The sequence below is a fragment of the Salminus brasiliensis genome, chromosome 22 (assembly GCF_030463535.1).
Source record: "Salminus brasiliensis chromosome 22, fSalBra1.hap2, whole genome shotgun sequence".
Lineage (NCBI taxonomy): Eukaryota > Metazoa > Chordata > Actinopteri > Characiformes > Bryconidae > Salminus > Salminus brasiliensis.
Genome location: NC_132899.1, coordinates 33,191,831 through 33,215,554, shown reverse-complemented (window position 1 = coordinate 33,215,554; position 23,724 = coordinate 33,191,831). Strand labels below are relative to the sequence as shown.

At 48.7% G+C, this 23,724-nt stretch overlaps 3 protein-coding genes across 3 annotated transcripts; 1 reads left to right on the top strand and 2 right to left on the bottom strand.

Annotated features, from left to right (window-relative positions):
- Window positions 1-837: 837 nt before the first annotated feature.
- dcxr (dicarbonyl/L-xylulose reductase) lies at window positions 838-6,201 on the bottom strand. The gene is made up of 8 exons (XM_072666736.1): window positions 5,935-6,201; window positions 5,061-5,158; window positions 4,716-4,870; window positions 4,257-4,299; window positions 3,030-3,129; window positions 2,828-2,892; window positions 2,580-2,697; window positions 838-1,885 (listed from the first exon to the last, which is right to left on the bottom strand). The coding sequence occupies exons 1-8, from the start codon at window positions 5,984-5,986 to the stop codon at window positions 1,782-1,784; spliced, it is 735 nt and encodes a 244-aa protein (XP_072522837.1). The 5' UTR covers window positions 5,987-6,201; the 3' UTR covers window positions 838-1,781.
- A 1,173-nt stretch (window positions 6,202-7,374) lies between these two features.
- rfng (RFNG O-fucosylpeptide 3-beta-N-acetylglucosaminyltransferase) lies at window positions 7,375-14,236 on the bottom strand. The gene is made up of 9 exons (XM_072667662.1): window positions 13,787-14,236; window positions 11,861-12,358; window positions 10,569-10,617; window positions 10,272-10,374; window positions 9,894-10,047; window positions 9,712-9,797; window positions 9,458-9,623; window positions 9,263-9,348; window positions 7,375-8,703 (listed from the first exon to the last, which is right to left on the bottom strand). Exons 2-9 carry the CDS (start codon window positions 12,281-12,283, stop codon window positions 8,637-8,639), a joined length of 1,134 nt encoding a protein of 377 aa, XP_072523763.1. The 5' UTR covers window positions 12,284-12,358; window positions 13,787-14,236; the 3' UTR covers window positions 7,375-8,636.
- A 1,469-nt stretch (window positions 14,237-15,705) lies between these two features.
- Window positions 15,706-23,724, top strand: sgca (sarcoglycan, alpha). Its single transcript, XM_072666727.1, has 11 exons — window positions 15,706-15,742; window positions 16,328-16,486; window positions 19,070-19,224; window positions 19,312-19,381; window positions 19,464-19,662; window positions 19,746-19,908; window positions 20,031-20,239; window positions 20,784-20,810; window positions 21,657-21,842; window positions 23,398-23,424; window positions 23,528-23,724. The coding sequence occupies exons 1-11, from the start codon at window positions 15,706-15,708 to the stop codon at window positions 23,532-23,534; spliced, it is 1,239 nt and encodes a 412-aa protein (XP_072522828.1). The 3' UTR covers window positions 23,535-23,724.

Sequence of the window (23,724 nt, the reverse complement as noted above, 5' to 3'; positions counted from 1 at the left end):
TCGGTCCGGATACTAACTAAACACAATTTGGAATCAACCAATCGCGCTCTGACAGTGGGCGGGGCAAGTTTCGTAAAAAAAAATAAAAATAAAATCACTGTGCTTTCTGGAGGTTCTAGATAGGCTGAGTGTGAGCAGAATAATAATAATAATAAAATAATAAATGATAATTATAATAATTAGGGACGCACCGATCCGATACTAGGATCAGATATCGGTCCGGATGCTAACTAAATCAGCTGGATCAGGTGCCGGAAAATTCTTCTCTAATCCGAGAGACCGATCCATTGACGAAACCGCCGCCGATCAGAGTGACCGACAGACATAAGGGTAGAGGTGCTGCAGTGGACACACACTAGTGTACTAGGGGTACTATTTTATCGTAAATATCGTGATCATTGTTTGTTATCGTGGTTTTTACGAGCTTATCGCTTTTATGAGTGTATGGTGGATATCGTATCGGATTATCGGCACGTTTATTTTGAGTAAATATTACGGTGCTCAGTATGGGAGTGAATTTGGACGGAATTTTGTGAAAAATATCGTAAATCGTATAAAAAATGTCTTTAAACTGGGTGAAGTGATGTTTCCATAGCGCCCGGCTCTGCTAGGTCCAGTAGGCACTTGTGCCGATCCCAATCCCAAATGACTCTTTGCTGGACAAAGTAGCCCTTCTTTTAAGACCTACGTAGGGGGTAGAGAGGAATTTGAGATGCTGCCGAAAATATCCGTCACTAGGGCTCGCTTCCCGGTGCACCTGATCTCCCTAGCGACGGCCGGATGTTGTGGGTGTGGCTAATTTAGCTGCTCGGGCTAAAGAGAAGGAGAAGGAGACTATTAGAACACTAGAGGTCTTTATTTCTGAGGTTCTCGTAGATCAGCGTCAGTCTAGTGCAGAGTCATTCTTTATAAATCAGAACTGCTTTTGGAGCTTCACTGGTAGAACCAACACAATCAGGAACCAACCAATCACGCGCCGACAGTGGGCGGGGCCAGTTTCATTAAAAAAAAAAAAAAAATGCTTTCTGGAGGTTCTAGATAGGCTGTGAGTGTGAGGAATTGTGTAAGCAAAATAAATGGCACTGTAGTCCCTCTGGAGGTTCTAGATAGGCTGTAATTGTGAGAAGAAGAGTCACGCTAGTCCTTCCTGAAGTTCTAGATAGGCTGTGAGTGTGATCAATCATGTAAGCAGAATAAATGGCACTGTAGTCCTTCAGGAGGTTCTAGACATGCTGTGTGAGCAGAAGAACTGTCTCGCTAGTTTTTCCTGAGGTTCTAGATAGGCTGAGTGTGGGCAGAAGAACAGTCATGCTAGTCCTCCCTGAAGTTCTAGATAGGCTGTGAGTGTGAGGAATTGTGTAAGCAAAATAAATGGCACTGTAGTCCCTCTGGAGGTTCTAGATAGGCTGTGAGCAGAAGAAGAGTCACGCTAGTCCTTCCTGAGGTTCTAGATAGGCCGAGTATGCGCAGAACAACAGTCATACTAGTCCTTTCTGAAGTTCTAGATGAGTGTGAGCAGAAGAAGGGTGATGGTAGGTTCTAGATAGGTTGTGGACTAAATGATACACCTGAATTCAGCGATTAGTCCGTATAGCAGAAATCGTCGCTTCCATGGGAAAACCTTGTATCTCCAGAACAGAAGAAGGCTTTCAGTGGAAGTGGAGGTCAGCATTTCTATTGGTCCGTTCATTCTGGATGATTTTGAAGGGGAGGGGACGGGGACAGGGACGATGGGTGGGACGTGACGCTGGACGAGGACTTGGGAAGCTCAAGCTGCAGATCTAGCTGGCCAGGAAGCCTCCATCTATAGGCAGGGTCACCCCATTGGTCATGCCGCTCTTGTCACTGAGGAGGAACAGGATGGAGTTGACCACGTCTTCCACCTCTGAAAGGAACCGCAGACACGCCTCATCAGACGCCGAGTTCACCCAGGGCTAACCGGTGGGCTATACGCTTCTATTACCTGTTAGCTACATTAGCCTCATAGCTCCAGTGCTAATTGGTGGGGTATACGCTTCTATTACCTGTTAGCTACATTAGCCTCATAGCTCCAGTGCTAATTGGTGGGGTATACGCTTCTATTACCTGTTAGCTACATTAGCCTCATAGCGCTAGTGCTAATTGGTGGGGTATATGCTTCTATTACCTGTTAGCTACATTAGCCTCATAGCTCCAGTGCTAATTGGTGGGCTATACACTTCTATTACCTGTTAGCTACATTAGCCTCATAGCTCCAGTGCTAATTGGTGGGCTATACACTTCTATTACCTGTTAGCTACATTAGCCTCATAGCTCCAGTGCTAATTGGTGGGGTATACGCTTCTATTACCTGTTAGCTACATTAGCCTCATAGCTCCAGTGCTAATTGGTGGGGTATACGCTTCTATTACCTGTTAGCTACATTAGCCTCATAGCTCCAGTGCTAATTGGTGGGGTATACGCTTCTATTACCTGTTAGCTACATTAGCCTCATAGCTCCAGTGCTAATTGGTGGGGTATACGCTTCTATTACCTGTTAGCTACATTAGCCTCATAGCTCTAGTGCTAATTGGTGGGCTATAAGCCTCTCAGTGGCTCACCGGCGAATCTGCCCAGCGGGATGCGGGAGGTCATGGTGCCGGCCTTCTCCGGGTCACTCCATCCGATTCTGCCCATGTCGGTCATCACCACTGTCGGATTCACGGAGTTCACTCGAACCTGCACAGAGTCGAGCCCTCAGAAATGAGGCGGCCCCCCACCCAGTGTGTGTGTGTGTGTGTGTGTGTGTGTGTGTGTGTGTGTGTGTGTGTGAGAGAGAGAGAGAGAGAGCGAGCTGTCGGTGAGTCACCTGGTGCGGCCCCAGCTCCAGAGCCATCACCCTGGTCAGCATGTCCAGAGCTCCTTTGGTGGCGCCTCCATAAAGACAATCAGAGGACGAAGTCATGGTCAGACACCTTCAGCACAACAATGAACACCAGGTAGAGTGTGTGTGTGTGTGTGTGTGTGTGTGTGTGTGTGTGTGTGTGTGTGTGTGTGTGTGGGGTCCTCACAGTAAACCGCGTGGTCCTTGAAGGCGCACTGCGAGGCCTGGCTGGACACGTTGACGATGGAGCCGCCGAGGCCGCGGTCCTTCATCCCTCTGGCCACGATCTGTGACAGTGAGAGGTGACGGGGTTTCAGTCACGTGACCTGGGTTCTGGAAAGGGGGTATATGGGGAGTATATGGGGGGTATGTAGAGGGTATGTAGAGGGTATGTGGGGGGATGTGGAGAGTATGTAGGGGTATATGGGGGTATGTGCGGGGTATGTGGGGAGTATGTAGGGGTATGTAGGGAGTATGTAGAGGGTATATGGGGGATATGTGCGGGGTATATGGGGAGTATGTAGAGGGTATATGCGGGGTATGTAGAGGGTATATGGGGGATATGTAGGGAGTATGTAGAGGGTATATGGGGGATATGTAGGGTGTATATTGGGGATATGTAGGGTGTATATTGGGGGTATGTATGGGGTATGTAGGGAGTATGTGGGGGGTATATGGGGAGTATGTAGAGGGTATATGGGGGTATGTAGGGTGTATATTGGGGGTATGTAGAGGGTATATGGGGGTATGTAGGGTGTATATTGGGGGTATGTAGAGGGTATATGGGGTATGTAGGGTGTATATTGGGGGTATGTATGGGGTATGTAGGGGGTATATTGGGGTATGTAGGGAGTATGTAGGGGTATATGGGGGGTATGTAGGGGTATATGGGGGGTGTGTGGGGAGTATGTAGGGGTATATGGGGGGTATGTAGGGAGTATGTAGGGGTATATGGGGGGTATGTAGGGAGTATGTAGGGGGTATATGGGGGAATGTGGGGAGTATGTAGGGGGTATATGGGGGGTATGTAGGGGGTATATGGGGGTATGTAGGGGGTATGTAGGGAGTATATGGGGTGTATGTAGGGAGTATATTTGGGGTATGTAGGGAGTATATGGGGGTATGTAGGGGGTATATGGGGGGTATGTAGGGAGTATGTAGGGGGTATATGTGGAGTATATAGGGGGTATATGGGGGTATGTAGGGAGTATGTAGGGGGTATATGGGGGTATGTAGGGAGTATGTAGGGGGTATATGGGGTATGTAGGGGGTATATGGGGGGTATGTAGGGAGTATGTAGGGGGTATATGTGGGGTATGTAGGGAGTATGTAGGGGGTATGTAGGGGGTATGTAGGGGGTATATGGGGGGTATGTAGGGGGTATATGTGGGGCGGCGGCTGTGCGTTTGCTTACCTGGGCGACGTGCAGCGCTGCTTTCACGTTCACACTGAAGGACCTGCAGGGACAGAAAGCCCAGCGGCAGTTACTCCCACAGGAAAGCACTGAAATGCGTCCGTAAACTTTTCCCCCAAACTCCCGACCCCGCTCCTCTGCAGGTCGCAGTGTTCGAGCGACAGCCTGCTGATGGAGCTTCCTGCTTCCTGAACCGATCCGACAGTTTATGGAAAATGATCGGAATGTTATGCCATAGCAACACCTTAGCAACCAGCTCCTATACTATAGCAACGGCTTAGCAACACCTTACAAAGCAACACTGCAGGAACTGCACTCTATATATAGTATTATTATTATTATTATTATTATTATTATTATTAATACGCGTCCCCGAGCACCACGTCCCCGAGCACCACGTCCCCGAGCCACGCCTCAGCCCGGCAGTAATCTAACGTCAGATGTCAGAAGCAGTCTCACATGTCGAACTGGTCCTCCGTGACCTCGAGGAAAGGCTGCAGTTTGGCGCAGCCGGCGTTGTTCACCAGCAGATCCACAGGGCCCACGTCCTTCAGCGCCTCCGCCGTGGCGCCCCAGTCCGACAGGTCCACACACACCGGCCTGATGGAAGGACACTGAGGACCGACAGTCAACGAACACTCACAGGCAAGCAGGTTTCAAGACTCACACACACTCACACACACACACACTCACACACACACACATGCTTAGACACTAGGGGGCGCTTGTGAGACAGTCCAGAATGAATAGCTTCCTAAGGGGCTATAGGCTAGAAACTGGGCCTGCATCCAAACGTGCGCTTACCTCCAGCACGAGACTCTCCAAGTCTGCCTTGGTGCGCGTGACCGCAGTGACCTCGGCGCCGCAGCGGGCCAGAGCGAGGGCGGTGGCCCGGCCGATGCCTGCGGGAACACAGAGAGGCCTAAAATGCACTGCTTTCAGACGCAGACTCTCCAGATGCACATTTGGCAAGGCCTAACGTATGTAGGACACTATGTAGGGAGTAGGGAGCCATCTGAGGTTCACAGTCCCTCCACCTTGGTAACTAGTTCCCAAGAAGTTGGCTCCCTACTCCCTACATAGTGCCCTACATACGTTAGGTCAGAGGCAGATATATGAACACTAGGGAATACCAAATGACTTTGCTTGACATTATGCACTTTTTAGGGGAAGGGGCCCATATTTTAGGATGCAAAGTGCACTACATAGGGAGTAGGGAGCCATTTCAGACTCACTGTGTTTTTTCCTGCTCGGCTCAGACAGGGCTTGTTCATTAATTCCTTTCATAACTAATTAACTAGAAAACCGCTTCAAGGCTCTGACTCTCCCTACTCCCCTATCTAGTGCACAGGGTGATATATATATATATATATATATATATATAGTGTGGCTTCTACACCCTCCCCATGTTCAGTAGGGACTTAAACACACTTGGCTCGATCCTAAATGTCTCTTTACTTTTACATTATGCGCAGTTTGGTTGCAGAAGCGATCATGTAAAGACATATGTAGCTAGTGCACTACATAGGGAGTAGGGAGCCTAACGCAGGCAGGAAGTTCACCACCTGACCTGCTTTTCTGCCAAACTCTGTGATTTAACGTCTGTGTAAAGAAGCCAAAAATGAAAATAAATAAAATATAAAAGTAATGAATCAAGTGAAAATAAGACCTTAAGTACCTTTCCCGGCTCCGGTCACCAGGGCTCGCTTCCCGCTGAAGGTGATCTCCATGGCGGGACCGGATGTTGTGAGCGCGGAGGAGAAGCAGACAGTGGAGGCGATGGAGAGGCCAGTCGCTCCTCCTCAGTTAAAGCAGCTGGTTCTGAGGGGCAGGAGGGGAACAGCGGCTCTGCCAGCCCCGACCTGCCTCCTCCTCCTCCTCCTCCTCCAGCGGGGGTTGGAGCTGACTGGGCGAAGTTCAGCCTCGGTGGAGGTCAAGAGGGAGGGGGCTGACCCGAGGGGGCTGACCCGGGGGGGCTGACCCGGGCGGGCTGACCCGGGAGGGTGGGGTAGAGCGGTTATCTCCACCAGGATACCGCGGGCTCGGTTTATGACCTCCACCTTTAGAGCTCCAGCAGTAAATACAGAGAAACTGCTGAATATGGAGGGGGAGGGGGTGGGGGTGAGGGTGAGGGTGTGGGTGGGGGTGGGGGTGAGGGTGGGGGTGTGGGTGGTGGTCAGAGCTGAAGTGCTGACTCTATTAACCCTTTACTGAGTCCTGAAGTACACACGAGGAGCCCACTGCCAGCAGAATGAGGCCAATAAAGCTGGGTGGGCCAGTATGACCAGTGTGACCAAGCTGGGTCGGCCAGTATGACCAGTGTGACCAAGCTGGGTGGGCCAGTATGACCAGTATGACCAAGCTGGGTCGGCCAGTATGACCAGTATGACCAAGCTGGGTCGGCCAGTATGACCAAGCATGACCAAGCTGGGTGGGCAAGTATGACCAGTATCACCAAGCTGGGTCGGCCAGTATGACCAGTATCACCAAGCTCGGTGGGCCAGTATGACCAAGCTGGGTCAGCCAGTATGACCAGTATGACCAAGCTGGGTTGGCCAGTATGACCAGTATCACCAAGCTGGGTGGGCCAGTATGACCAGTATGACCAAGCTGGGTTTTCTGAACGTTGTAAGTTTTGGTTCTTAGGACCGTCCATCTGTCAAAAGTTTCTGGACGCTCACAGTGTTTTTATGTAACGCTTCACTTATTCAGACGTCTGCTCATTCATTGTTTTCTAACAGGTACCTAAGTAACTGTCTCTACTGTCTAGATTTTGAAGGAGCATTGCTGTGAGGATTTGATTGCATTCAGCAACAAGATTTTGTGTTCTGCATCCCAAAAGTATCCCATCACTCCATAGAACCCAGTTCCTCCACAGCTCCACAGCTCAGTGCTGCTGGGGGGGGTGTGTGCTGTACACCCCTCCTCTAGCCCACGCCTGGCATTAGGCAGCATGGGGCCAATGGCGGTACTTCTCTACAGGGACTAGATAAGCCGTGTGTGCGCATTTGCAGATCGTTGTACTGTTAAGTAATACAAGAATGCATTCTTTAGAAGGGGTGTCCACAAATATTTGGACATGTGGTGCAGTTGGAATGGAATTGACCAGAAGCAACTTAAGCAACTTGATTTATTCACATGGAGGAAAAAAACAAAAGAGGACAGACAGGAACAACAACAAACGAGAGGAAGTCAGTTAGTGACCGTATTTGGCAGCATGTTAGCGTTCTGCTAAGTGACGGTGGGTTTTGGTGGGTTTCACGTGAGCCACTGACCGGCCTGCAGCGAGCAGCCACGCCGTTGTGGCGCACAAATGGAGAAAATACTCAAAGATAAAAAAATACTTTTGGCAGGAATCAAAACTAGCTTTACAAAAATCGGTGCTTCAGACCGAAGCCTTTCCAAATCCAACAGAATTCCCTTCCCTGAAAAGAAGGTGGGATTTACTTTGGTAACCGTTGGCCATCGTGTGGATCTCTAAACACACACAGTGTTGGGTTTGGTGTGAAACGGCCCACTTTGCAGCGATGGCGGATGGAACAGGGTGTCGGTCGGGGCTCCGAGCGGCCTGATGGTTGAAGGTAGAATCCCGAGCCATGCCGCTTTGCCATCGGTGGCCGGAGTCTGGGGGAGCACAGCCGGCCGCGCTCTCTCCCCTAATCGGTCCTAAGCGGCGATAGCTGGTGTGGTGGAGCCCGGGACCCGGTCCTTTTCGTCCGAGCGCATCCGCTGCCCGGCCCCAAGTGGAGAATCTCAGCTAATACAGTTTCTTTAGGGACTACTTTTTTGTATCCCTCCACCATTTTAATGATCTGGTTCTAAAAGCAGGTTCTAGAGCCGAGCTCTTCTCAGAACTCTGGTAGAACCGTGTCTCAGGCATCAGGCAGCGTCTTCATCACCATCAGGTGAAGAACTTTCTGTGAGGAGCTTTTATTATTAGAGCTTGCTTCCGCTCACCGAGGTTATCTAGAACCGAGCTTTTGGAATACGACGCAAACCCCAACAGAGGCTGGACTTGTTTATGACCCCTCAGTTCTGCCCCTATTTAAAATACACCAGGCACGTTCCTTCCTCCGCCCCCGGCTCTCTTGGTGTGTGCTCTAATCCTCAGACCAGAGAAATGTCTGTACGTAGGTAAAAATAAGGGTAAAAATCCGATGCCGTACCGCAGCGCTGCAGAGGGAGCGGTGTGTAGGTACAGAGCGGAGCTGCAGTTACTGATTCAGCCAAACCTCCACCTGTAGCAACGTCAGCAACGTCAGCTCCCAACCCACTGGAGGGCTACAGATACGGCTGGTAGGGACTGTAGTGGAAAACACCGCTGAGCAGCCCTTCTTCTGGAATGGAGCTCAGTGGAGATGGGAGGGAAGCCTGTGGAGGTCAGTGATGAACACTGTGGGGACACCAGGGAGTCTCGGGGTAGAGCAGGCAGTGGACGGTCTTAAAGCTGTGGGTGGAAAAATACTCCATCAGTGAACTGCAGGAATGAAATTCATTCATATCATCAATTTTAACCAGCAAAATATTAAAAAATGGAATATTGTGTGTAATATAAAATATAATAATAATAATAATTTCATTCAGAAAGTTACTGTTAGGAACTGTAAACTTAAAAATGTTAACTTTTATGTTAATTTCATGTAAAGAATGATATTTCAAGCCTTTTTTAGTTTTACTTTTGCTCTTTTAGTGGCTTTTAGTTCCTGAAAATAGTTTCAGAAATCCAGAATCTAAAATTATTACAATATTTACTTATATTAATATTTAACAAATGAATAAACAAGCAAACAAAATCAACCAAAATTAAAACAAAAGGCCTGAAATGTCACTTTTTGCGTTGTTCTGCTGACACGGTTTGATTATTAATTCATTCAAACACAAAATTAAATATTTTAATAATGAACAATTCTGGATTTCTGATTTTCAGCAGCTAAAAGCCTCACTGATCAACAGTAACACAGACATCCCAACACTGTTCCATCCATAAATCAGACTTTACTGATTACCGTGAAGGATCGTCAGCCAAGGAGAACCCTCCGGCGATGCTGACCACGTTCCTCCTGTTCTCGAAGCCGCCGTAGCTGAGGGTCACCTGCAGGCGGGACGGAGCACACAGGTTAGAGACAGGCCGAGGGACCACACTGCTACAGGTCTGCAGCTCCGTCTAAGCGGGCAGGAAGGGGGACGCATGCGACAGTGACCTGTTGGAGGACGTTGTCGGTGGGCAGCCTCTGCAGGTTCTCCAGGTGGGAGTGGAAGAGCCGCGTGTGCGTCAGAGGAACCTCCAGCAAGGCCTCGATGATGTAACCGATGGTGCAGTCGTCCGGGAGACGGATCTTCTCCGCCGTCGTGATGAAGTTCCCCAGACTGGAACGAACAGCAAACAGCAGAACGTCATATAAAGCGGCCGAGCGCTCTTCCGAGAAAAGGTGCAGCTGTACCTCGCCTAGCGTACCTCGCCCATGGACTCATCTTGAGCGCCAGGCCGCGACTGATGCAGAAGCCAGCGCCTCCGGTGGCAAACCAGAACTTGACGGACGTCTGCGAAGCGCATGGAAACACGGCTATGAGGTCGGTGTATATGTACTAGATTAAAAAATAAATAAATAAATAAATAAATAAAGCAAGCTAGCTCACCGTCCCGTCGCTCTTGACCCTCTCAGCAGCCTCTATGGGGTGGTCCAGGCTGGGCCGGCCCAGATACACGTCCTGCGTATGCGAGTAGGAGGACAGCAGCTGCAGGAGGCTGGGCAGGATCACGTAGTTGTCGTCGTCCATGTGACAGAACCACCTAGAGAGGAGTGGAAGGAGAGTCGGATCAGTGACCAGCGTCACATGGGAGCGAGGCCTACTGTGCTCTCTCTGGCTCCGGCTGCCGATGGCAGGACGCAGCTCGGAGCTGGGGTTCCTTATTTTAGTGGTACGCAGAACCCTTTTTTAATTAAGAGTGTTTCCTCATGACTAGGTAGGGGGTGTTTGGGGGGCTCGGGCACCGAGACGGGCACAAAACTCAACTTTTTCTGCGACTCGATGAACTTGTCATACTCCACAGACATCTTACAGCACAGGGCCTGACGGGTGTGGGCGGCGGAGCAGTTGGTGTTGATGACGTTGCCACCTGGGATGATGAGAGGACAAGGAAAGAAACCCAGAGGTGAGACGAGGTGGGACTCGATCTGGGCTAGATAGAGGGCACCATCATGATGGTGGTGGAGCTCCGTCCAATAAATAACCCTCGATTTTAGAAGAAACTGGGAGAGCAGTGAGCAGGTGTCCCAATACTTTTGTCCACAGAAGTGAAAGCGACATTACCTGCTTTCCTCCTCAGCTCCTTATCCTCGCCGTCCGTGAAGATAAACGTCTGAAAGAGACAAAAAGGGGTTAGTGTATGCCTGCGCCTCCCCCCCTAGAACCCCCCCCCAGGGCCTAAAACATTGCTGTGAGGAGGATTTGATTGGATGGCAGGGAGCACAGACCCACTGCTCCACTGCTCAGCACTGGGGGGGGGGGGCTCTACAGCCCCTCTAGACCTTAGGGATCATGGCATGTCATTCTAATGGTTCCTATAAACGTTATCCAAGCTGTGGAAAAACATCTGGACTCACTTAGCAGACGTGCGGTCCAGATACTTTTGTCACGCCAATGTCAGTGTGATTTCTTTGGGCCTCTCTGGAAAAATAAGCCGCCGCTGGAACAAAAGCCTCTTTCAGAATATCTGGTTGGTGAGGAGGCACAATTTAACCCCTTACAAACCCAGATACAGCCCGGTACCGTCGTGTAGCTGCAGCAGCTAAACTGCATATCATACACCGCTCCCAGATTATTCTCCTGCTTTACTGCAGTGGGGTGAACGTGAGATGCACGTCCCACCTGTAGGGGGAGCCCAGGAGCTCTGAAAGCGCTCGGGCCTCTGAGTTTGACTAGAACCCGAAATCTGGCAGCAGGAGGCGGGTTGTGAAACTGCATATTTGTCAATGACGCAACAGAAAGACAGAACACAAACACTGAGGAAACGCGCTGCATTAACCCCCCCCCCACCACCCACCCACACACACACACACACACCCCCCCACCCCCCGAAACTGGCCTCGATCCGGGGACCGCCGGCCACCCTTCTGGTGCCTCAGCAAACACACAGCACTCTTACACACATGCGTCTGCAGGTCTCAGGTTGCTGAGGAACTTCCTCCCTTGGCAAGGGGTGACAAGAACCCACCCCTCCCCCCCAAAATATTCCCCCCTCCCCCTCAAAATATCCCCCCTCCCCCTAACACTATCCTCACCAGGCATGCAGCCAGAGAGCTGCGGTTCCACACCCCCCCCCTCCTCTAGCCTTCCCCATTAGCACCTTTAAGGACTCGCCCTTCACCCTTCATCTCACACGGTCTTCCTCAAATGTACAGTAGAAAACCTAGCCCCGCCCATCCAGCCTACATCAGTTTAGCTCCGCCCATCCAGCCTACAGCAGTTAAGCCCCACCCATTCAGCCTACAGCACTTTAGCCCCGCCCATCCAGCCTACAGCACTTTAGCCCCGCCCACACAGCCTACATTACTACTGCAAGTACGTTGGAATGACGGAATGACGGGCGCCTCCCCCCTCACCTGCTCCTTGGCTTCCGACACCCATGTCTGGAAAAGCAGCTGCAGCCGTGACCGGTGGTACTTCCTGGTGGTCTTAACGGCGATAAAAATGTCCTTCAGCTCCAGAGGGTCTCTAGAGCGAGAGCCAGGAAGGCCGGCAGGTGCCGCGTCCCTGTCCTGCGCCCTCCGCCGCCCCTGGGGTCCAGCCACAGGAGGGGGTGGCCGGGTGACGCCGGAATCCTTGCCGCGGCCAGTGGCATTGCGGGTGCTGTGGGGTCCGGGCCCCTTCCTTGCCCCGGCAGGCCGGGCGGGGGGCCGGGGCTGGGGGGGCTCCCCCTGGCGCTGAGGCGTCTGCAGGGTGGGGATCAGCAGCAGCAGCAGGGCGCAGAGGGCCAGGGAGAACAGGAAGCAGCGTTTGCTGATGCCAACGGGGGACAGGTGCATCCTTCCTCAGCTCAGCCGCCGGGGCTCGGCCACCGCGTCCCTCCGGTACCCATCTTCAGTGCAACGAGCCGGACCCTGCGCAGGAGACAGAGGGGGGGGGGGATAAGTAAGGACTGACCACCACAACTACCACTGAAGATCAGGAGGAGCTCGGAGAGACAGCTTTGGGGGCGTGTCTACAGAGATGAGTGAATTGGTGACAGTCTAAGTCCAGTGCCTGTTAGCAACATTAGCCTAGCATGTCCCGCTGTAGATGAAAGAAGCACAGGTCAGATATCAACGGCCGGCGCTGGCAGGCGGTCGCCAGCTGCCCTCGTCAACCCCAGGAGAGGCCTTTGCCATCAATGTGAGCCATTTCCTGTCGTCTATTTTCAGCGCGCCAGCGATCCCTCCACGGGCAGCCGGCCGTCAGTCACAACAGCCCTGCTCTGCATCAGCTGGACCCACACCAAAGCATCGCTACGCACAGCTACGCCCCCTAGGGGTCACTCTGTGGGTGGACTGGACCTGTACTGCTTGAGTGAGTGAGTGAGTGTGTGTGTGTGTGTGTGTGTGTGTGTTCACACCGCACTCAGTAACGCAGATCAGGGTGTAGGATCCAGCAGCAGCTACTTACTATACAAAAGGACAAAAGTATTGGGACGCCTGCTGCGTCCTTGTTTCTTCCCAAATCAAAAGGTATCGAAGGGAGTTGATCCTCTGGTCTCTACTGTCCAGGGAAGAAGGGATTTATACTAGATTTTGGAGGAGGAACATTGCTGTGAGGATTTGATTGATTGAGGTCAGGATGTGTGTGTCAGCAATGGGTGCAAGTTAAAGTAGCTAAATATATAATAATAATAATAATAATAATGATGATAATAATAATAATAATAATAATAATGATGATAATAATAATAATAATAATAATGATAATAATAATAATTATAATAATAATAATAATGATATTAATAATAATAATAATAATAATGATAATAATAATAATAATAATGATAATAATAATGATGATAATGATAATAATAATAATAATGATGATAATAATAATGATAATAATAATAATAATAATGATGATAATAATAATAATGATGATAATAATAATAATAATGATAATAATAATAATAATAATAATGATAATAATAATGATAATAATAATAATAATAATGATAATAATAATAATAATGATAATAATAATAATGATAATTATAATAATAGTTTGGTTTGTAGCCTCGATATTTAGCTAATATCGTGATATCGAGAGGAGGACCGGTGGTATCGCCCATCTCCACAAGCTAACGCCAGCTAGCACTAGCTAACCCCGCTGAACCCCGCTCCTCAGCGGGCACCAGGCTGCTCCCCCGGGTCGGTACTGGGAACAGGCCGGACTTTGAGCTCGGTCTGAGTGTCAGAGGGGTTTCAGACGGAGCCTCTGGGTCTCTGAAGGAGCCCGGGCTGGTGTGGACGGGACGGGTCGGGACGGGAGCGGACCGGGAGAGCGCGCCTCACCGCAGGGCAGCAGATGTGGAGCTGGGCTGTGTTCCCGGAGCGCCTCTGCCTTCATCCTCCTCCTCCTCCAAACCCAGGAAACAGCGAACAGAGCTCCACACAGCGAATCCGCGGCTCTTCTGTACAGCAACGGCTGTAAAAGTCCACTGGGTCGACCTACAGATCCGAAACCCGCCCGGAAACCCGCCTGTTATTGTCCGCGCTGCAGCCCGCACTGCTGGGGGCAGCTTACCGCCCCGCCCCGCTCCGCTCCGCTCCGGCTGCCTGGCCGTAAACCTCCGTTAATCCATCCCTGAAATACGCGTCAAAAGCCACCGGCGACCCCGCGGGCTATCTGCCGGACATCCATCGCTGCCCACTGCGTGAGATGACCGCTGTCTCCGTCTCTCGGTCCTGCGCCAAGACATTTGGGCTGCGGGGCGAGTAAAGCCTGCCCTGAGCTACCGCGGCTTTCTACTAAACGCGCCCGGGGAAAGCTGCAGCCTCGCTCTACCGTAATTACCCGAGAATAGGCGCGCACTCAAATCCCATTAATACTTAATATACTATGATGAAATTTAATAAGAAATAATTATAAATCGAATCCAATTAGAATAAATAAAAGCAATGTTTATTTGCCACTTACAGAGCCATAATGTAAGATAAAAAAAAAAATAATAAAAATAAATAAATATATATATATATATATATATAGAGAGAGAGAGAGAGAGAGAGAGATAGAGAGAGAGAGACAGAGAGAAAGAAAACTAAATTTTATATAAATTTTAATAATTTGGTGGTATTGCTGACCCCCCCCCCCCCCCCATCCCAATCTAGAGCTCAGGAAGCAGCAGCAGCAGCAGCAGCATCCGGCGCCATCTAGTGGTGAATCAGGTGAAATGCTGCTGAGTGTTTAGTAGGTTAGTAGATTACACCCCAGACACCCTCCAAACCCCCCACAGCCAAACCCACTACCACACACCACACCGTCCTCTAAGCAAGGACTTCTGCAGGAACAACGAGCTGAACTCTAATCGGGAGCATTTTTACTAATGTTGAAATAAATATACACCATAAGTCCACATGTTTGCAGACACCCCTTCCCCCTACTACTTTAGGTGGCACCTATTGCGGAGACAGATCCGCTAACGCAGAGGGTCCGCCTGAACAGGACTCAACATGGACCTATTAGCACCTAATAATGGGGGTATACAGCCCCCCTGCATTGAGCTGTGGAGCAGGGGGGGAACTGTGTGCTCTGGAATGATGGAGGAGGTGGTTATTATTAAATAAGTAATCAAAATACATATATTAAATACATTTTAAGGAGTCAAATACTAATATTAATATAATAATACAGAAAACATTATTTTTTAATGCATTAGCGTTCATTCTGCCGCTCCCCGATCCGCGCATGCGCAGAACTGCACCTGACCGCTGCTAGCCGAGCATGTAGGCTAACATGTTAGCTAATGTAGTTAATGACACCTGAATTATGAGCGTTTACTAAAACAGCAACTCCCCATTATTACTAAGCACAAATGCTACATATACTACAACCCTAAATATCATAGTTTATATATGTTTTATTAGCTCTATTAGAAATGCTGTGTAATAAAGCCAGTGTGGTGTAGCTAGCTAGCATGATGCTAACTAACGTAATTTGCCCTGAGAGAGGGGGGCTCCTGCAGGGGTCCCGCAGAAAGCCCCCAACACAGGGCTGCGGCAAAGAACTGCAATACCCATGACAGAGAGCAGGAATAGCAGAACTTCCTCACAGTGGAGAACACACACACACACACACACACACACACACACACACACACACACTCTGATATATGGGCCCACACGAGCAGCAAAAATAGCCCCCCTCAGCTGGGGGGCTGAGCAGAGCCCACTGTCTTTTCCAGCTGGCCTTGTCAATCAGGGGTCAGGGCGAAATGGCAGGCTGGAGGAACTGGACTCTAGCTCTCACAGGCAAGTATCTGAACTTCTTCATTATTATTATTATTATTATTAATATTATTATTAATGACTGCCATGATAAAGACCCTCACTTAAGAGGCGGAGAGTGATGTAGGCTGCAGCTGGTGTGGGTGTAGGCTGTGGGTGTAGGCTGTGGGTTCTCTGGGAGCTGAGGGTCGATGGAGGCTGTAATGCTGAGGGTGTGGGTCAGAGGGGGACAGGAGTGTGTTTATGTTTCTACAGGATCAATCAACTGTTCAAATGGAGAAATGATCAAAGGATGTGACGTTAACGGGGGTATTAAAGCCCCCTAACCTGCAGGACCTACATCATCATCATTATTATTATTATTATTATTATTATAATTTATTCAGTCCAATCTACCTTTCTTTGTGTGGGTTTACACTATAAAACTAAAACAGGTGTTTATTGTTACTGTCCCTTTAATGGATGGTGTATGCAAATGAGTTCTATGTGGATTGGCTGCCCTGATCTGTATTGTCCTGTTCACAAAACTCTTTAAATATTATATATTTGTTAAAAAGTGTTTTTAATGTTTTTATGATTATTATGATTATTATGATGATTATTATTATTATATTGAAGTGTTTGTTGCTCTGTCTGCAGTGTGTGTAGTCAGCCTGCTGGTGGTCCAGGCCGACATTATAACGTACGCCCCTGTAGGCCAGCTGTTTGTGTATGAGCTGCAGAGGGAAGGTTTCCAGAATGAATTCGAGCCTTTCCTCAAACATTACGGTGAGTGCTTGCACTAACTGGCCACTTTATTAGAAACACCTCCTATGTGCATTTACTGGCCACTTTATTAGAAACACCTACCTTGTGCATTTACTGGCCACTTTATTAGAAACACCTCCTATGTGCATTTACTGGCCACTTTATTAGAAACACCTCCTATGTGCATTTACTGGCCACTTTATTAGAAACACCTCCTATGTGCATTTACTGGCCACTTTATTAGAAACACCTCCTATGTGCATTTACTGGCCACTTTATTAGAAACACCTACTATGTGCATTTACTGGCCACTTTATTAGAAACACCTCCTATGTGCATTTACTGGCCACTTTATTAGAAACACCTACTATGTGCACTAACTGGCCACTTTATTAGAAACACCTCCTATGTGCATTTACTGGCCACTTTATTAGAAACACCTCCTATGTGCATTTACTGGCCACTTTATTAGAAACACCTACCTTGTGCATTTACTGGCCACTTTATTAGAAACACCTCCTATGTGCATTTACTGGCCACTTTATTAGAAACACCTACTATGTGCATTTACTGGCCACTTTATTAGAAACACCTCCTATGTGCACTAACTGGCCACTTTATTAGAAACACCTCCTATGTGCATTTACTGGCCACTTTATTAGAAACACCTACTATGTGCATTTACTGGCCACTTTATTAGAAACACCTCCTATGTGCATTTACTGGCCACTTTATTAGAAACACCTACCTTGTGCATTTACTGGCCACTTTATTAGAAACACCTACCTTGTGCTTCTTCACTGGCCACTTTATTAGAAACACCTCCTATGTGCATTTACTGGCCACTTTATTAGAAACACCTACTATGTGCATTTACTGGCCACTTTATTAGAAACACCTCCTATGTGCATTTACTGGCCACTTTATTAGAAACACCTACTATGTGCACTAACTGGCCACTTTATTAGAAACACCTCCTATGTGCATTTACTGGCCACTTTATTAGAAACACCTCCTATGTGCATTTACTGGCCACTTTATTAGAAACACCTCCTATGTGCATTTACTGGCCACTTTATTAGAAACACCTACTATGTGCATTTACTGGCCACTTTATTAGAAACACCTCCTATGTGCATTTACTGGCCACTTTATTAGAAACACCTACTATGTGCACTAACTGGCCACTTTATTAGAAACACCTCCTATGTACATTTACTGGCCACTTTATTAGAAACACCTACCTTGTGCTTCTTCACTGGCCACTTTATTAGAAACACCTCCTATGTGCATTTACTGGCCACTTTATTAGAAACACCTACCTTGTGCATTTACTGGCCACTTTATTAGAAACACCTACCTTGTGCATTTACTGGCCACTTTATTAGAAACACCTACTATGTGCATTTACTGGCCACTTTATTAGAAACACCTACCTTGTGCATTTACTGGCCACTTTATTAGAAACACCTCCTATGTGCATTTACTGGCCACTTTATTAGAAACACCTACCTTGTGCATTTACTGGCCACTTTATTAGAAACACCTACCTTGTGCATTTACTGGCCACTTTATTAGAAACACCTCCTATGTGCATTTACTGGCCACTTTATTAGAAACACCTACCTTGTGCATTTACTGGCCACTTTATTAGAAACACCTCCTATGTACATTTACTGGCCACTTTATTAGAAACACCTACCTTGTGCTTCTTCACTGGCCACTTTATTAGAAACACCTCCTATGTGCATTTACTGGCCACTTTATTAGAAACACCTACCTTGTGCATTTACTGGCCACTTTATTAGAAACACCTACCTTGTGCATTTACTGGCCACTTTATTAGAAACACCTACTATGTGCATTTACTGGCCACTTTATTAGAAACACCTACTATGTGCATTTACTGGCCACTTTATTAGAAACACCTCCTATGTGCATTTACTGGCCACTTTATTAGAAACACCTACCTTGTGCATTTACTGGCCACTTTATTAGAAACACCTACCTTGTGCATTTACTGGCCACTTTATTAGAAACACCTCCTATGTGCATTTACTGGCCACTTTATTAGAAACACCTACCTTGTGCATTTACTGGCCACTTTATTAGAAACACCTCCTATGTGCATTTACTGGCCACTTTATTAGAAACACCTCCTATGTGCATTTACTGGCCACTTTATTAGAAACACCTACCTTGTACATTTACTGGCCACTTTATTAGAAACACCTACCTTGTGCATTTACTGGCCACTTTATTAGAAACACCTACTATGTGCATTTACTGGCCACTTTATTAGAAACACCTCCTATGTGCATTTACTGGCCACTTTATTAGAAACACCTACCTTGTGCATTTACTGGCCACTTTATTAGAAACACCTACCTTGTGCATTTACTGGCCACTTTATTAGAAACACCTACCTTGTGCATTTACTGGCCACTTTATTAGAAACACCTACTATGTGCATTTACTGGCCACTTTATTAGAAACACCTCCTATGTGCATTTACTGGCCACTTTATTAGAAACACCTCCTATGTGCATTTGCTGGCCACTTTATTAGAAACCCTTATCATTTCTCGATCTTCTGGACGCTCAGGGAGGGTCTATAACGACCCGATGGTGTTCAAGTGTAACAGGCAGCTGTTCCCGGACCTCCCCCGCTGGCTGCGCTTCACCCAGCGCCACCCCTATGACAACGGCTTCCTGTACGGCACCCCGCTGCAGGAAGACCTGGGCAAGAACATAGTGGAGGTACTCCACCTGCCTCACACGTTCAGGGTTCAGAGGGAGCTGCGTTGCTGGGAGTTCCTCTAACGCTTGTTTCTCTTCTCTCCTGAGATCTTCGTGACGAACAAGAGAAGTTACGAGACCTTCAAGGAGCGGCTGGTCATAAACGTGGGGCCTGCAGGTACAGGAGGGGGGAAGCGACAGCCTTGCTGCGTTTATCGGGTTCCTCCGTCGCTCATCCCACGCTACGTCTCTGTCCACAGCCAAACTGATGCCCTACCAGGCCGAGTTCTTCATCGGGCTGAGGGAGATCGAGAAGGTGCTGCCCTCTGAGGTTCAGGACGAGATAAAGCAGGACGTTCAGATGATCTGGGGCACCGACCGGCTGGACTACGTCAACATCACCTCCGCCTTGGACCGGGGCGGCCGTGTCCCCCTGCCGCTAGCTGGACACTATGAGGGGTGAGTCCTGTGAGGTGTAAAAAATGACCGCTGCACATTGTGTATCCTGACACTGTGTGTGTGTGTGTGTGTGTATCTATCAGTGTGTATGTGAAGCTGGGGTCAGATCAGCCCTACTCCAAGTGCTTGCTGAGGCTGCAGACGGCAGACCACCACAGGGAGTGCAAGGCCGGTGGCAAAATCACCGGAGACTGCAGCGTCTGCACCATCCCCGCTAACTGCGTGACCTGGTGCAAATCGGCCCTGGTGAGTACGTCAACACAGCAGTGCACCTCACACACGCTGACCACTTGGCCACTTTATCAGAAACAGCTCAGTTCTTTCCTTCAGCTGAATTCTCTCTCTCTCTCACTTCCCCCCCTCCCCAGATCGATCTGTCCAGGCCCGTGCCCCCTCCTCCAGCCCCGACTGTTGGGTCAGGCATCCTGGAGTGGGGCGGCGAGTTCAACCCCCCGGACTCTCCACCTGAGAGAGACTTCTTGCCCGACTACATCGTCACTGTAATCGTTCCCTTTGCTCTCGCCGTCGTCCTCTGCCTCATTCTGGCCTACGTGATGTGCTGCAGGAGGGAAGGAGTGTGAGTGTGTTCTGCTTATTGCTGCGATGGACTCACCCTCGCTCTCGTAGCCTAGATTTGGCTAAACCCTGACTAACAGACTTGCACTGGTTCTTCTAGCGATGCCAGAGAAGAACCACTTTGGGTTCTTTACCAGTTTAAACACATGTGAATCCTGATGGAACCCAAAAATACATCTAACATGGCATTGCTGAAGGAGCAGCTGTAGCTTGTACCTTTATTTATCAGGTTTATTAGCACTTAGCTGATTGCAAGGCCTTCCTCCACATTCGGCCCAGTCTCAGAACAAAGCACGCATTAGGAGACCAGGTGTTGCCCAAAAACGTTCAGAGAGGAGCTCACAAGTTCACGTTAGTTAGAGGAGCACTGGCTACGCTACCTGGACGTGGCAGAAAGAGGCAGTTAGCACTCCCATAGCACAGTAAGGAGCATGCTAAACACCGACGGTCTCCATCCACGTAAATAACCCACCTGGCCCGGTTCTGGAGCGGTAGAGCTTGTGAGTTCATGTGTTTACTCTCTCCTCTCTCTTCTGTTTTCGCAGTCAGAAACGAGACGCCTTGACTGCAGAGTACGTACACATCATTTCATCCTCACTGCCTTTCATTCTGTGGAGCAGATATGAGCAGATGTGACGTCCACCTCCTTTCCACTTCATTACAAACCCTCTCCTTGTGTACATGAGCCCCCTGATCCCATCACTCTAGCCCCCGTGAGAGGGTTTCTACTGCAGAAGCTCCAGATCCCATCAGAACAGATAAAGCAGCTGAACATGAATCCAGTAGAAAGGAGAAACAAGAGCTTCTCATTCTGAAGAAAGAAAGTAGTGAGATCTTGTCGGTGAGCTAGTCTGAAGAACAGAGCTTGGTTCCTCCAGGGTTCTCCTGGACGCCCCCCAGTCCAGCCAGCACAGCATGGAGGATGTGTTCCCCTCCATCATCATCATCATCAGCAGCAGCAGCAGCAGCTCACCTGTTTTCCCATCATTAAGCCCTGATTTACCCCCAAACCAGGTGTTGATCTGAGGAGAACTCTAAATAATACTAGACTCCATGAGAGAGGAGAACTTTGGAGATGTTCTAATGATGAACACAGTGATGGAGAACCACCTCCACTATTATTAGTGTTTATTCTAATATCAGCGATTTACCTCTCTGGATTTCACAGGGGACTAAAACTTTTGCACAGAATATATGTGTATATATATTTTTTATGAGCTCCACCTTTTAGGTCCACTCTACCCTATTCATTATCGGTCAGCGTCTGACCACAGTGCTGGTCTCGAACTGCACAGGCAGGGTGGAGCTACAATGGAGGGGTTTCTGATAAAGTGGCCAGGCTGTGGATATTACACCTAAGCCCAATGCTTCTTTTTGCCGCCTGCTGGAACCTCTCTGACCGCCTCTTCTTCCTCCAGCATCCAGCTCTACCATCACCACACCATCCACCAAAACACCAGCGAGTTGAGGACGATGGCGGACGGGCGCTCCGGCGTGCCTCAGCCCCTGTCCACACTGCCCATGTTCAACGCCCGCACTGGGGAGACGGCGCCTCCTCGGTATCCCTCCGACAGCGTCCACATCCCGCTCATCATGGCCCAGCAGTGAGTCCACCACGGTACCGCGGTACCTGTGGCACTATGGCACAGTACCTCACTTGTTAGCTTGCAGCTGGAGAGTCGGTTTAGTCAAAAGGCAAAGGTCAAAGGTCACCACCCACAGTTTCCTGTTAGCCTGTGAGCTGTTTGTATTTAAATGTTAGCATAGCTAACAGAGGACTAGCTTATGTTTATTAGTTTGATTAGCCTAAAGCCTGCAAACCTGCTAGCCTACAGTTAGCCTGTTATCTAGAGTTAGCTTGTCTTAGCCTGAATTAAACCTGCTACCTAGAATTAGCCTGTCTTTAGTTTAGTTAAACCTGTTAGCGAGAGTTAGCCTGGCTTAGTCTGAGTTAGCCTGTCTTAGCCTGAGTTAGCCTGTTATCTAGAGTTAGCCTGTCTTAGCCTGAGTTAGCCTGTCTTAGTCTGAGTTTAACCTGCTAGCTAGAGTCAGCCTGTCTTAGCCTGTTATCTAGAGTTAGCCTGTCTTAGCCTGAGTTAGCCTGTCTTAGCCTGAGTTAGCCTGTTATCTAGAGTTAGCCTGTCTTAGCCTGTTATCTAGAGTTAGCCTGTCTTAGCCTGAGTTAGCCTGTCTTAGCCTGAGTTAGCCTGTCTTAGCCTGAGTTAACCTGTTATCTAGAGTTAGCCTGTCTTAGCCTGTTATCTAGAGTTAGCCTGTCTTAGCCTGAGTTAGCCTGTCTTAGCCTGAGTTAGCCTGTTATCTAGAGTTAGCCTGTCTTAGCCTGTTATCTAGAGTTAGCCTGTTATCTAGAGTTAGCCTGTCTTAGCCTGAGTTAGCCTGTTATCTAGAGTTAGCCTGTCTTAGCCTGAGTTAGCCTGTCTTGGCCTGAGTTAGCCTGTTATCTAGAGTTAGCCTGTCTTAGCCTGTTATCTAGAGTTAGCCTGTTATCTAGAGTTAGCCTGTCTTAGCCTGAGTTAGCCTGTCTTGGCCTGAGTTAGCCTGTTATCTAGAGTTAGCCTGTCTTAGTCTGAGTTAGCCTGTTAGCTAGAGTCAGCCTGTCTTAGTCTGAGTTTAACCTGCTAGCTAGAGTCAGCCTGTCTTAGCCTGAGTTTAACCTGCTAGCTAGAGTCAGCCTGTCTAGAGTTAGCCTGTCTTAGTCTGAGTTAGCCTGTTAGCTAGAGTCAGCCTGTCTTAGTCTGAGTTTAACCTGCTAGCTAGAGTCAGCCTGTCTTAGCCTGAGTTTAACCTGCTAGCTAGAGTCAGCCTGTCTTAGCCTGAGTTAGCCTGTTATCTAGAGTTAGCCTGTCTTAGCCTGAGTTAGCCTGTCTTAGCCTGAGTTAGCCTGTCTTAGCCTGAGTTAGCCTGTTAGTTTTAGGTTAGCTTGTTTAAAGGGCCTGTAACCTGTAGAGCTCCTCCTCTGGTTGGAGCTGTGTTGATGTACTGATCACTCCCCAGTCTGAAACTAAGCTACGATAACAGCCTCGTTTACACGGGCGTAGCGCTCCGGCCTCTTCCACTGAAGGTGTGAGAACCCCGGCCTGCTCTCTGAGGCAGCCGTAAGATAGCCGCCGGTTCTCATCACTCGCTTTCTCTCCACAGGGAGCCGAACGTTGACACCCTGCCCAGGTAATCCACAGACGCGCCTCTGCTGGGACTCTGTGGTCGCTTATGAGTCCATCTGTAATTTCTGCATTCCTGCTGTAAAAGCAGCTCTCCTTCTGCTCGGTAGGAAATGACCGCACTCCAGCTGACCTGAGGAACAGTCCTGTGGAGTCCAGCAGCCAGCGGAGCTTTTCTGTGTCACCTGCTGCTGTTTGTCTGACCTGTGTTTTATAAGGCGTTGTGGGCTGTGTAGCCTATATATCTCAGATGCTCAGTCCTGGATCAGCCACCCTGCATGCTGTTTACCGTTTGAGAAAAAAACAA